This window comes from Pristiophorus japonicus, chromosome 15, assembly GCF_044704955.1.
Source record: "Pristiophorus japonicus isolate sPriJap1 chromosome 15, sPriJap1.hap1, whole genome shotgun sequence".
NCBI classification, from domain to species: domain Eukaryota; kingdom Metazoa; phylum Chordata; class Chondrichthyes; family Pristiophoridae; genus Pristiophorus; species Pristiophorus japonicus.
Genome location: NC_091991.1, coordinates 145,410,767 through 145,426,019, shown reverse-complemented (window position 1 = coordinate 145,426,019; position 15,253 = coordinate 145,410,767). Strand labels below are relative to the sequence as shown.

Here is a 15,253-nt window from a genome sequence, read left to right as displayed (position 1 = left end):
GCTGTACCTCATACTATCCTTTTGTGCGTCATGCACAAGTACACCAGATCCCGCTGCACTGCAGCGCTTTACAATCTTTCTCCATTTAAATAACTTGCTCTGATTTTTTCTGCCAAAGTGCATGACCTCATACTTTCCAACATTATACTCCATCTGCCAAATGTTTGCCCACTCATTTAGCTTGTCTATGTCCTTTTGCAGATTTTGTGTGTCCTCACACATTAATTTTCCTCCCATTTTTGTATCGTCAGCAAACTTGGTTAGGTTACACTCAGTCCCTTCCTCCAAGTCGTTATTATAGATTGTAAATAGTTGGGGTCCCAGCATTGATCCCTGCAGCATCCCACTAGTTACTGATTGCCAACCCGAGAATGAACCATTTATCCCGACTGTTTTCTGTTAGTTGGCCAATCTTCTATCCATGCTAATATATTACCCCCAACACCGTGAACTTTTACCTTGTGCAGTAACCTTTTGTGGCACCTTGTCAAATACCTTCTGGAAATCCAAATACACCACATCCACTGGCTCCCCTTTATCCACCCTGTTCGTTACATCCTCAAAGAATTCCAGCAAATTTGTCAAACATGACTTCCTCTTCATAAATCCATGCTGACTCTGCCTGACCAAATTTTGCTTTTCCAAATGTCCTGCTACTGCTTCTTTAATAATGGACTCCAACATTTTCCCAATCACAGATGCTAGGCTAACTGGTCTATAGTTTCCTGCTTTTTGTCTGCCTCCTTTTTTAAATAGGGGCATTACATTTGCAGTTTTCCAATCTACTGGGACCACCCCAGAATCCAGGGAATTTTGGTAAATTACAACCAATGCATCCACAATCCCTGATGCTACTTCTCTTGGGACCCTAGAATGCAAGCCATCAGGTCCAGAGGATTTATCTGCCTTTAGTCCCATTATCTTACTGAGTACTATCTCCTTAGTGACTGTGTTAAATTCCTCGCCCCCTATATATAGCCCCTTGATTATCCATTGTTGGGATATTGTTAGTGTCCTCTACCGTAAAGATTGATACAAAATATTTGTTCAGAGTTTCTGCCATCTCCATGTTCCCCATTACTAATTCCCCGGTCTCATCCAAATGCAGATGTTACACCATTATCTAGTAGAATAGCAAAAGGCGAATCAAGATTTTGCACTCCAGGTGTGGCAATGTATTAGCTATGGTACAGGACCAGCAGCCCAGAGGTTGAGTGTTCAAATCACACCAAGTTCTGAAATTAAACTGGTAATTTGTGGCTAGCGCTGGAAAAAAATTACCATAAGACACAAATTTCATCAAAACATTAATGTCTTTCAGATAAAAGGAACCTGCCACCCCAGAGCTACTCGAGGCCTGTCCTACACTACATGGCTGACTCAATGTTCTCTGCTGTGGCTGAGCAAGCCACCCAGTTTAAAAAGTAGCGACATATGATTGACAACCGTGTAGTTTTGGTCTCCTTATTTAAGGAGGGATATGCTTGCATTGGAGGCAGTTCAGAGAAGGTTCACGAGGTTGATTCCTGAGATGAAGGGGTTGTCTTATGATGAAAGGTTGAGTCTATACTCATTGAAGTTTAGAAGAATGCAGGGGATCTTATTGAAACATACAAGATTCTGAAGGGGCTTGACAGGGTAGATGCAGAGAAGTTGTTTCTCTTCATGGGGAATCTAGAACTAGGGGCATCATTTCAGAATAAGGGATCGCCCATTTAAAACGGAAACAAGAAGGAATTCTGAGGGTCGTGAATCTTTGGAATTCTCTTCGACAGAGAGCTGTGGAGGCTGGGTCATTGAATATATTTAAGGTAGAGATACAGATTTTTGAATGAGAAGGGGCGTCAAGGGTTATGGGAAGCAGACAGGGAAGTGGAGTTGAGGCCAAAATCATCATCCTGGCTTGAGGGGCCAAATGGCCCCATTTTGCAGATGACACTAAACTTGGTGGCGGTGTGATCTGTGAGGAGGACACTAAGAGGCTGCAGGGTGACTTGGACAGGTTAGGCGAGTGGGCAAATACATGGCAGATGCAGTATAATATGGATAAATGTGAGGTTATCCACTTTGGGGGCAAAAACACGAAGGCAGATCATCTGAATGGCAGAAGATTAGGAAAAGGGGAGGTGCAGCAAGACCTGGGTGTCATGGTTCATCAGTCATTGAAAGCTGGTATGCAGGTACAGCAGGCGGTGAAGAAGGCAAATGGTATGTTGGCCTTCATAGCAAGGGGATTAGAGTATAGGAGCAGGGAAGTCTTGCTGCAGTTGTACAGGGCCTTGGTGAGGCCCCATCTGGAATATGGTGTTCAGTTTTGGTCTCCGAATCTGAGGAAGGACGTTCTGGCTGTTGAGGGAGTGCTGCGAAGGTTCACCAGACTGATTCCAGGGATGACTGGGCTGTCATATGAGGAGAGACTGGATCAAGTGGGCCTTTATTCACTGGAGTTTAGAAGGATGAGAGGGGATCTCATAGAAACATATAAGATTCTGACTGGACTAGACAGGCTAGATGCGGGAAGAATGTTCCCGATGTTGGGGAAGTCCAGAACCAGGGGACATAGTCTTAGGATAAGGGGTAGGCCATTTAGGACTGAGATGAGGAGAAACTTCTTCACTCAGAGTTGTTAACCTGTGGAATTCCCTGCCGCAGAGAGTTGTTGATGCCAGTTCATTGGATATATTCAAGAGGAAGTTAGATATGGCCCTTACAGTTAAGGGGATCAAGGGGTCTGGAGAGAAAGCAGCAAAGGGGTACTGAAGGAACGATCAGCCATGATTTTATTGAATGGCGGTGCTGGCTCGAAGGGTCCAATGGCCTACTCGTGCACCTATTTTCTATGTTTCAATTTCTTGTGTTCTTCAGGACTGGTCAATAACTGTGGCCTTTCCAGCATCATCGCAACACAAGATACAGAATCTTCAGGTTGAATGTTTTAAACCTAATTTTAGCACTTTCCATCTATATACTAGAATGCTCTAACTGCAGATGTTCATTGACGTATGGAAAGAACCAAGTAGCAGTTGTGGGTCTTTGACACTCACTAACACTCGCATTCAGCAGAGCAAAATGCCAATTTCATTTAAATCACTTGACTCGAGACAGTTTTGCTATCTGTCGTTTACACATTAAAATCATTAATTTGCTGAAACAAAGCTCGCACACAGACTTCAGTGATCATAAGACCTTAATAGTTGATAAATTCAGTTGACCTTTTTCTCGTCAAACTGTACAAGGTAAAGTGGGCTGGTTCTTCATCAGGTGCTCACGCGTGAATGTTTCCATCTTTAAAACAATGTGAACTTTTACTTACGTGGAATCAGATTCAGCATTGCATTGTAGGAAAAATCCAACGCTCTTTTGATGAGGTCGATCAGGATGGAAGCGAGGCATTACCATAATTTTCCATGGTAAGTTCCGCACAAAACAAGGAGTGCTCAGTACAGACTCGCTGAGCCTACTAAAACGTTCCACAGTGAAGCGAAATGTGGACTCTGACCGCCAGCTGGTGTCTGTCAAAACCAAAAAGAACTTTAATGTTTAAAATAAAACTAAAACCAATTTTAAAGTTAACAGTTTGTCTTGTTGAAAGGCACCTATATCTGATCTTTGGTTTCCAAAGCGTTAGCAGAAATCAAAGTTAATACATCCAATATATTAAGCAAATAGATCATTTTTGTCAATTCCACAGTAACCATCTGACTGACAAAATATCATCCTGATAGTGTAAAAATATTTACCAGCAAGAAATAATAATTCTTACAGGTCTTCAAAGCATATTTCTCAGCATTAAACTTTTCAGTTACAATTGGACATTGCAATGTCTACACATATGCCCAAAAAGTAGATTGATTTCAGCTTTTCTTACAAGCCACTGTATACCTACACTGTTTCTGTTCTTTGGGAAGCAAGGTAAGGTGGCTTCTTTAGAGTAGTTTCTATTGAGAGCTTTGGGGTGCAAGCTGAGCTCAACTGATGAGAAGGGTCAAATTTGCATAAAATATATCAGTTCACAAAAAGCCCCAATGGGTCGGCAGTGTACAGCAACAGTGATCACTTCCATCCAATTTTTTCCACTACCACCCTGAAAGAAAATACCATCCAAGAGCTTCCTTGAACCAAATGGTGGGTGCATAGTAGTGGCATTATTTGCCCTCCACGTTACTTACCATAAGTATGGCCTTCCTCGTTCTTTGAAAGAAGTTCAGATTCCTCGTACAAATAGAAGTTGGGGGTGAGGAAAATGGAACAATTGGGATAATGCTCCTCTTAAAAACATTTCACCCCAAGCTGTTAAGTGATCTTTCCCCACTCTGCTGCATACAAGGCTTTGTTCTTTGCCTGCAGGCGGCTGCACTAAGATGCCAACAGCAAGAGCACTGAAATGTAACCGCAAAACAGTAAGATCAGAAGTATGGATTAGGCCTCGAGGGAGCTCTGTATGCAGAGGTTGAACTTGCAAAAAAATTAAGACCATACCTACTGTAGATAATTAATATTTTCCTCATATGTTCAACCTCCACATACAAATAGCAGTAAAGCAAAGCAGTACAAAAATTTGGCAGTGAAATTCTGAAGTAGTGCACTGTTTCGTCTGTAGTAGAGTGAGAGATTAATATCCTCACTCCAACAGGACCGTGACTGGTATCTGGACAAATGGACATCCTTGCAATACAATTCAAGATAATACTTAGTTAAAGCATGAACATTGATGGTTGATTGATGACTTGCATATCTATCACAACAGGGGAGGGAGCTAGCATAGTGCAGGACAAGCCTTGCAAACAGCAGATAGGGAAGGGGAAAAAGAAAGCCACACATATGGGTGCAATTTTCTTAAAAAGACAACATTCCAGATGTATTTTTCTCCATGATGGCCATATTTTGTGAAAGTTATAGAAATGAGGTATCAGTTCAGGGGGAAAACTTATGAAAGTTCTTCAGACACAGATACAGTATGCTAGTTTGTCTTGTTATTGGGAAACATAATAAAGGCCCTAGACGGATTGTGCAGGAGAGCAAGGTTGAAGAAATGAAAGACAAAATAAATCAAACCGTAGTGGTTAGGGGATGTGAAGCTTAGGTTTGAGAAGCCTGCATATTGTAGGAGTAAGGGAAGACTAAATGAGATAAGGAATTTCGGTTTGAGATCCGACAAAAGAATAACTTGAGTAGTAGATAGTGCGATGGAGTTTGTGTCTCAGCACAGTAAAGATGCAATCCAAACAAGGAATTAAGAATGTAGAAAGCCTATTTAAAGCTGAAGTGAAACTAGAGGATCAGGCTCAGAAAAATCAGGAAAAGTTAAGATTGAAAGATGAAGGTGAAAGATACTGCTCAGCAAACAAGCCTTTTCTTGTGCCCCATCCAGGAGTGAAAGGGGTGCTTTAAAGGCTCACGTGAGAGACAGCATTCAAGTTTGAAAGTTTAAAATAGTTAATTGAGGATAATCATGGGTAATTGAACCCCATCAGTTCAAGGTCATAGATGTTACTTGCCTTTGTTTTCCCCATAAGCTTTCCCCCCAGGTTTTGACATCAAACATAGCAGCTACATAACATTGCTCTCCCATATTTACATTGTGTGCTGTTCCCCTGCTGATTTATTAAAAGGAGGCCAAATCAGTCGAGACACCCAAGCTGCTTTTACATTGCAGTCCAGATCTTCCAGTGTGTATCTGGATTTTAAACCAGCTCAAGTAGTTTCCAACATGCAAGGCATGGGTAGACTGGCTGTATAAGTTCAGCCATTTCACATGCACAAATTTACTAGAATTCTTTGATATAACGAGCATGGTGGACAAAGGTGTACCGATGGATGTGGTGTATTTAGATTTCCAAAAGGCATTCAATAAGGTGCCACACAAAAGGTTACTGCAGAAGATAGAGGTACGCGGAGTCAGAGGAAATGTATTAGCATGGATAGAGAATTGGCTGGCGAACAGAAAGCAGAGAGTCGGGATAAATGGGTCCTTTTCGGGTTGGAAATCGGTGGTTAGTAGTGTGCCACAGGGATCGGTGCTGGGACCACAACTGTTTATAATATACATAGATGACCTGGAAGAGGGGACAGAGTGTAGTGTAACAAAATTTGCAGATGACACGAAGATTAGTGGGAAAGCAGGTTGTGTAGAGGACACAGAGAGGCTGCAAAGAGATTTGGATAGGTTAAGCGAATGGGCGAAGGTTTGGCAGATGGAATACAATGTCGGAAAGTGTGAGGTCATCCACCTTGGGGAAAAAACAGTACAAGGGAATATTATTTGAATGGGGAGAAATTACAACATGCTGAGATGCAGAGGGACCTGGGGTCCTTGTGCATGAATGCATGAATCCCAAAAAGTTAGTTTGCAGGTGCAGCAGGTAATCAGGAAGGCGAATGGAATGTTGGCCTTCATTGCGAGAGGGATGGAGTACAAAAGCAGGGAGGTCCTGCTGCAACTGTATAGGGTATTGGTGAGGCCGCACCTGGAGTACTGCGTGCTGTTTTGGTCACCTTACTTAAGGATATACTGGCTTTGGAGGGGGTACAGAGACGATTCACTAGGCTGATTCCGGAGATGAGGGGGTTACCTTATGATGATAGATTGAGTAGACTGGGTCTTTACTCGTTGGGAGTTCAGAAGGATGAGGGGTGATCTTATAGAAACATTTAAAATCATGAAAGGGATAGACAAGATAGAGGCAGAGAGGTTGTTTCCACTGGTCGGGGAGACTAGAATTAGGGGGCACAGCCTCAAAATATGGGGGAGCCAATTTAAAACCGAGTTGAGAAGGAATTTCTTCTCCCAGAGGGTTGTGAATCTGTGGAATTCTCTGCCCAAGGAAGCAGTTGAGGCTAGCTCAATGAATGTATTCAAGTCACAGATCGATAGATTTTTAACCAATAAGGGAATTAAGGGTTACGGGGAGAGGGCGTGTAAGTGGAGCTGAGTCCACGGCCAGATCAGCCATGATCTTATTGAATGGCGGAGCAGGCTCGAGGGGCTAGATGGCCTATTCCTGTTCCTAATTCTTATTATAAGTGTTGCGTCTGCAACAAGTGACATCATGAAATCCATTGGGGTGAGGGACAAGATAAAAAAGGATGATGGGAAAATGGGAATTGTAGGCTAGTTTCGTCCCTCCTTCCCGGTAATGTATTTATTAAGTTTATAAATTTAGTTGCTGATGGCGTCAGGGCGATCCAAGAGAAATGAGTAATGCAAGACAGAACTATCTGGACAAAGAGCATACTACTCCCCTTCTATTCATCCACAATTTCATCTGGTAAGAGGGCACATTCCTTCTGTAACCAAGCACAAAACATACCATCTTCAGTTGTGTCAATCAGCACCACCAGCAATACTGAAGTGCCACTAGCTTTTAAAAGGAGCTGGTAGTGGTGAATCAACCAATTGTTGTAAAAAAAATTCTCTTAAGGCAGGAAACAACTTGTATTTATATAGCGCCTTTAACGTAATAAAACATTCCAAGGCATTAAAAGATCACAAGAAGTCTTACATTTTCAGAGAGGGTTCCTTGGCCCAACAATTTGCTTTTACATTTGAGCAATGATTGCTGGTGGAAGCTTTACCCTAATCTGCTCGTCCTGCTGTAAGGTAATAATGAAGCAGTCCATGGCCCAAATGCAGCAAGACTTGGACACATCCAGGCTGAGGATGATAAGTGGCAAGTAATATTTACACCTACAAGTGGCAGATAATCTAACAAGAGTGTCTAATCACCTTCCCATGACATTCAAATGTATTACAATTGCCAAATCCCCCATCAATACCCTGGGGGTCGCCATTGACCAGAGACTGAACTGAACCAGCCAGATAAATGCCGTGGCTACAAAGGCAGGTCAGAGCTGGGTATTCTGTGGCGAGTCACTCATCTCCCGGCTCCCCAACCTACAAGGCACAAATCCAATGGAATACTGTTTAGTTTCCTGGATGGGTGCAGCTGCACAAAACACTAGAAACTAGACACCATCCAGGACAAAGCAATCTGCCTACCATCTTAAACATCAACTCACGCCACTGAATTGTGTAGTCTACAGGATGCATTGCAGCAACTTGCCAAGGCTTCTTCATAGCGCCTCCCAATCCCTCGACCTATATAGCCCCTGGTAGGACAAGGCCAGCAGGTGCATGAACATCACATCCAAGTTCCCCCATCTCTCACAGCCATTCCTTCATTGTTGATGGGTTAAAATTCTGGAATTCCCTATATAACAGCACTGCAGAAGCATCTTCACCACAGACGAGTGGTTCAGAAGAGCAGCTCACCACCACCTTCTCAATGGCAACTAGGGATGGGTAATAAATGCTGGCCGTGCTAGCAACACCTATATCCGAATGATAACCTCAGGTATGGTACCAAAGCTACCTTTATTGGGCTGTGTTGATGAACACCAAAGACAAGGGCACTGACTTCAATGGTGTAATCATTTGACAGGAACCATCAGACAGCAATTACCTGGCTGCCAAAACCAGAAATTACAGATTTGTGACTAGTTCTAAAGGAGATTACATGTCTAAAAGGGCCTCAGCATTTTCTCCTTGATTGTTAGCACAGAGCACAGTATGGTCAATGCATCTCCACTAACACACTCCCTGTTTCAACTCAATTCCTTGTCTGACCTGGATTTGCACTTAGCAAAATTGGAACTCTAGGTTTCCCTGGCCAAATCTAGCTTTGAAATATAGCAAACGATGCATTTATTGAACACTTTGCAGATTTGGCACAAGCTTCAGACTTCTGAAACTTGCTCAATGTTAAAGACAGGCTAAAGATAAGTCATGAGTTTAGAGAAGGATTCACTGTGTTCCACAAATTTTAAATTGAGCACTGGAACCAAACCCACCAAGGTAGCCCTTCAGGGCTGATATTGAAAAGCATCAGCTGAGGCAAACTTTTTAAAAAAAAATGAAACTTCCAAAACCACTTTTGCAGGCTACAATTATCCACAATAAATAAAATCTGTACATGACTAGGAAAAAAAAACAACAGACGATAAAAACTAAAAAATGTGAAGTGCACAAAAGTCATAACCAGTGAAGGGAAGATCTCCTGACCCAAATGATAGCATAATGGTGAATTTCTTAAAAGGGGTCATTCCTCTTCCCTCACAGTTAATAACAAATTCCTAGTTATATGCAGAAGTTGAATGAATGAGGAAGAATTGAGGAATCTCTCATAACATGCTCCAAGTAGGAAAAAAAATTCCTTGTGACCAGGATTTTTAAAAATCAGAGAGCACCCACCCCACGGGGAGGCACCTTGCTAGAACTGTGTGCAATTCTCAATCTTCCGTTTAGCTGCGCAGGCATTTATAACCCATACGTGTTCATTTGTAGAATATCTGATCTGGAGGAGAATATGTGCAATAAATCTGGTCCTTAAGATTTAGCAAAATATAAACCATCATTGTCTTTAGTCCCATGATCAAAACTGTACTTTAATCTTAAAAGTTTCACAATAGGATATCCCAGCATTTAAAGTCATTTGTTGTAAATCATTACTGCTACTCATCCAGAGTTAAGCAAGCAATACCTTCATTGCCAGAAACAAACTTTGAAGTCATATTACTATCTTAGTTCAAAATATTTTTTGGTTGGCTTTTGCCAATGTATAAAATATTCCTACATCAAAAATCTATCCGTTTTGCAATCCTTTAATACAAACCCCTAATGGAAGTAACCTTTTAATACATAAAAGGAGTAACTTCAACTGTTCCCACATCATCTTGTCTCCAGATCTTTTTTTAATACTGTAGCTCCTGGAAACAAATTGAAACTACTTTTACAGTATCTGAAATGTCTTCAGTTATTCCATCTTTATTACACATTAGTCAGTTACATAATATAATTTAGAAGATATCAAACCACCACCAATTGCAGAGTCTTGGGCTACACACCCCAGCACACCGTTGTACATAATCTCCAATACCTAGCATAGAAGGTTTTTTTTAATAAATCACTGAAAGATCCCAGGTCACAATGCAGTATTACGGATCACAAATTTAGTGAAACTCATTGATTTTTCCCTTTCTCTTGCTGGGGGGGGGGGGGTGTGGCACGGGGATGTGTGGAAGAAGAGGAGCAGAAAATGTAAAGGAGGAACGATGAAGACAATTAGACAGAACATAGTCTTTTAACACCAGGTAGTCAGTACAGTCCAATCAAATCAAATGACTAAGTCCACACCAAGCTGTCAATATTCAGCACCAATGTGTGGAGTGGTCACAGTGATGGCTGTAGTACAAGGCACTCTATTGAGTGGGTTTGAGGAGGGAGCCCAAACATCCTTAACCAGATTAGCATGGTCATCGCTATTTTGATGAGCAACAAATTTCACCCAATACAAATTCAAGCCAAGAATGCAACAAGCCACTTTATAGATTTAAAGTCTTACATCAAAACCATGTTTATCTAATGTCAGAATAAATGTCTGCAAATATATTGTTCAAACAACGGCTGTATGTCAGAGGAGATTTCAGTCAAAATAGTGGAATATTCAAGAGTCGTCATATTTCAAGTGGCTATTAGTCCAGTTCAAGACTACAAATTCCCCAACTATAAAAAAGATTTTTTCCATACTAAACAGATTGACAAAACATTACCATCGTCCATATCTTCCTCTGTATTGTTGTGCCCATCTGCCATTGCTACGTTACCATTGATGACTGGGTTAGGGGTGATTCGTGGTGGATCGTCTGCATCCCCAGCTGAAAGAAAAATAAATGCATCATTGCTAAAGACTCTAAACTCCTTGTTTCCTCTGCAGAATTTTGAAGATTCTCTTATGTATTACATGTTGTTAGACCCATATAATTAAAGCACTATGCATCAGTTCTTCCCCACAAATCTGTAGATAGTAGCTGCACTGTTCATTTCCGACAGCCCCTATAAATAAGCACTGTTGAATGTAAAAAAAGACTTGCATTTATATGGCAACTTGTACAACCACCAGATGTCCAAGTGCTTTACAGCCAATGAAGTGCCTTTAAAAAAAAAATTAAAGTATAGTCACTGTTGTAATGTAGGAAACACAGCAGCCAATTTGCACACAGCAAATTCTCACAAACAGCAGTGTGATAGTGCTCAGATAATCTGTTTATGTTATTGATTGAGGGATAAATATTGCCCAGGACACCAGGGATAACCCTGCTGTTCTTCAAAATATTGCCATGGGATCTTTAACATCCACCTGAGAGTGTAGATGGGGCCTCGGTTTAACATCTCATCCGAAGGACAGCACCCCCTCAGTACTGCACTGCTGAGTGGGACTTGAACCCACAACCTTCTGACTCAGCGGCAAGGGTGCTACCTACCAACTGAGCCACTGGCTACCACTAAATACTTTTAAGTCCTAATTTATTTATATATAAAAAAAAAACAGGAAAATGACCACCACAGCCAAGTAAGGGATAAATCAGAAAGCATCTGAAGGTAGCAGGCCAGGTAGATAAGGTGGTTAAGAAGGCATACGGAATACTTACCTTTATTAGCCGAGGCATAGAGTACAAGAGCGGGGGCGGGGGTTATGCTTCAACTGTATAAAATACTGGTTAGGCCACAGCTAGAGTATTGCATGCAGGTCTGGTCACCACATTACAAGAAGGACGTGATTGCACTGGAGAGGGTACAGAGGAGATTTACGAGGATGTTGCCAGGAGTGGAGAATTTTAGCTGCGAGGACAGATTGGATAGACTGCGTTTGTTTTCTTTGGAACAGAAGAGGCTGAGGGGAGACCTCATTGAGGTGTATAAAATTGAGGGGCCGAGATATAGTGGATAAAAAGGACCTATTTCCCTGAGCAGAGAGGTCAACAACCAGGGGGCATAAACTTAAAGTAATTGGTACAAGGTTGATAGAAGTAATAGGGGAGACTAGAACTAGAGGGTATAATCTTAGAATAAGGGGCCGCCCATTAAAAACTAAGATGAGGAGAAATTTCCTCTGAAGATTGTGGATCTGTGGAATTCACTGCCTCAGAGAGCTGTGGAAGCTGGGACACTGAATACATTTGAGAGAGAAAGAGACAGTTTCTTGAACGATAAGGGAATAAGGGGTTATGGAGAGCGGGCAGAGAAGTGGACCTGAGTCCATGATCAGATCAGCCATGATCGTATTAAGTGGCGGAGCAGGCTCGAGGGGCTATATGGCTGCCTTCTGCTCCTATTTCTTATGTTCTTATGTTGAGATGGGATTTGAGGGGAAATTTCTTCACGCAGCGGGTTATGGGGGTCTGGAACTCTCTGCCTGAAAGGGTGGTAGAGGCAGAAACCCTCACCACATTTAAAAGTACTTGGATGTGCACCTGAAGTGCCGTAACCTGCAGGGTTACGGACCTCAAGCTGGAAAGTGGGATTAAACTGGATAGCCTCTTGTTGGCCGACCCGGACATGGGCCAAAATGGCCTCCTTCCATGATGTAAACTTCTATGATTCTATGATCTGCAGCTGTTTCAAGTTCTTGTTTCTTTTTTTAGCAAACTTTTTTTTTTATAATAAAAGAGCATGATCATGTTTAAACCAGTAATAAAACAAGGTAACCAATATGCAGAGCACCACAGTCTGGATTTCCTTGTGGATTGATTTTTTTTTTCTTCATTAAAGGTCATTTCTGAACGACTATTTGGTAGAATGCTGGCAAGTGTTAGGAGTGTAGGATAGCAGCAACTTCCGACAGCAATACGGAGACAACAGCATGGGAACAGCATTACCTCCTCCTGCCCGACACCCAATGAACCCCTAATGTCATTGGCAGTAACACAAGCAGAGGAAATGCTCTCAAGTTAACATCTAGAAGATGGAGATGGCAGACCTGTAATGCGCAGTGAATCAATTTTATAATCTGTCCACTTCGTTTTAGGGTGTGGGGTGGTCCAATATAGAGAGAGGGAGCAACTATCAAGACTGGCACTTTATGGACATTACTATCTCTGACAATGAAGCTTGCCAGCCAACTCGAGATAGAATCGCAAGTGAGTTACAAATAAGTCGCATGGAATTAGAATTGCATGGTTGACTGTGATTCTAGTTATATATATTTTTTTAAGTGGGAATACAGACAAAAAATGGGAAAACAGGGCATCACGATACTGGATTATGTACTGTGCTTGCAGTAGTCCAACTGCAGAAGGCCTCTGGATATTTTGCTTGCAGACACATGAAAGTCTGAAAACTTGAAGCTCGTGTGTAACCCAGAAACTTGTTCCAATTTCAGATAGATGGTGGCGACTTCTAGGTTCCAACTGCACTATATTTTACCGCAAAACTAAATCTCACAGGTTTGCTAGCAAAGTAGTTCTTTCAAACTTTTGGAATTCACATTTATCCTTCTGTAAGCACCATTTATTGCAGCCTCGCACTAAGCACTGAAGAAAGAGAGCCTGCATTTAGACAGTGCCTTAACACATCCTTATGAATGACTTCAGAACTCTCAGCTACGCAGACAACCTGCACACAGCAAAAGACCACCAACAGCAAATGAGACAGGTCAGTTATTCTGATCTTGGTGGTGGAGGTGGAAGGAATCTTCCCTAGGACACAACTCCATGCTCCTCTTCAATTAGAGTCTTTTAACTGAACAGGCTCAGGTAACATCTTATCTGAAAGACACCACCAACAATGCAATATACCCTTAGTGCTGTGCCTAAACAGTGTGCTCAAGTCCTTGGGCGGGGCTTGAATCCATAACGATCTGACACAGGCGACCAACTCATCCAAACGATCAGTAACTTGAAGTTGCATGGCAATCTGGGATTAGCCGATCAAGGGGGTCAATTCAGCATACCACCCACTTTTAATTTCATTGGTAGCCATAATTTCTAACATGGAGAAATGCTCTAGTCACGCAGCCTTGGAACAAAGTAGCAAAGTGCCTGTTGTCTTCGGTTGTTAGATCAAGACAGTAACTATGTAAAAGCATGCAAATTATATCATCCAGTTGCCTTACAATTAGTGCCAAAAGAACCCACTGCACATTGTGCATTATGGTTACATCACAGACCAAGGATTGAACTCTAAGTTTTCCTGATGGTTCTGGAGCAGCTATCACAACAAAATGTATTCTACAATTGCTGTGTAATGGGCTTACGAATTGTTTTGTTACCAAATGCAAAACTGCCGAGATAAGCAGATGCCCTTAGCTCATTATATTGAACAGTGAAGCCCTGATCAAAGTGATAGAAAAATGTATGTCGAAGGACAAAATTCCAACACTATAACTTCCTGAGACAAATGAAACAAATTGGCCTTAAAAACTGCCCTAACTACACCAAACTCAATAAGGCAGAGCAAACTCAATAAAACATCAAGGTCACTAATCGTGCTAGCATACAATCAGATAAATTACAACACAGGCCATTTAGCTTCGTGACAATGCTGGTTCTTCAAATTAAGCGATCTATTATAATCCCTTTTATATTTGTCCTTTTCAAATACATAATTAATTGGCACTAAATTATATTATGGCCTCTTTCATAAGAGGTTATTGAGACAAATATTTCAATGTTCTATTCATGCAGCTACATTCCCCAAGGTACCATATGACTTATTGCATGACCCTTATCAAATGCCGTCTGAAAATGCATACAATTATTATACACTGATTCTCAAAAAGGTTATGTGCATGCACCTTCATTTTTCTAGTAATAATTCCGAGTCTGTAACTCCTTGTTACTAATTCAACTAGTGGAACAATCTTTCAGTGTTTACCCTCTTAAAACATTAGTCTTGAAAATCGCCGTTTGATTTGTTCCCTTTACTCTCAGTTCTGGGGGGGGGGGGGGTGGAAAGAGGGGAGAAAGAGCCTTTCTTCAAAAGTAGAAGCCATCATTGTTAGTATTATTCAAGAATATTCACAGTACCCTTTCCATGGCTTCAATGAGTTTCCTATAATGGGCTTCACAGAATCTCTCAATATTCCAACTGTGGCCTAATAGGAAACTCATTGGTGCCATGTCACAGATTTGTAGAGGAAGGTAAACTTAGTGCACCACATCGACAGCCTTTTGTCAGAACCAGGAGACGTGACAAGTTGAACAGCTTATAAGGAGGGAGAGAGCTAGGGAAAAGGGGTGGGGAGGGAAAAAAATGATGATGTGATTAGGTGAAGGACAGGAAATAATTAAATGACGCGATAATGGTATATTGCAATGTTGACAAAGAACATGTGTACCAGAGGATATGTAAATTGTTACTGCAAAATACCTATCACCTACCATTTTTTCCTTCCCTGCCTGTTGCTCCTTATAAGCT

General features: G+C 41.6%; 1 protein-coding gene across 5 annotated transcripts in view; it reads right to left on the bottom strand.

The window, feature by feature from the left end:
- The window catches only part of usp7 (ubiquitin specific peptidase 7 (herpes virus-associated)), a 105,194-nt gene that overhangs the window by 53,210 nt on the left and 36,731 nt on the right, over positions 1-15,253 (bottom strand). For 4 of the 5 annotated variants that reach the window (XM_070901045.1, XM_070901047.1, XM_070901046.1 and 1 more), the window contains exons 2-3: positions 10,609-10,713; positions 3,314-3,512 (exon numbers count right to left, since the gene is read on the bottom strand). In XM_070901045.1, coding sequence (XP_070757146.1) covers positions 3,314-3,512; positions 10,609-10,713 — 304 coding nt within the window. Of the gene's footprint in view, positions 1-3,313; positions 3,513-4,169; positions 4,380-10,608; positions 10,714-15,253 lie in introns of those variants that run through there. The other variant, XM_070901049.1, reaches the window with a different exon arrangement.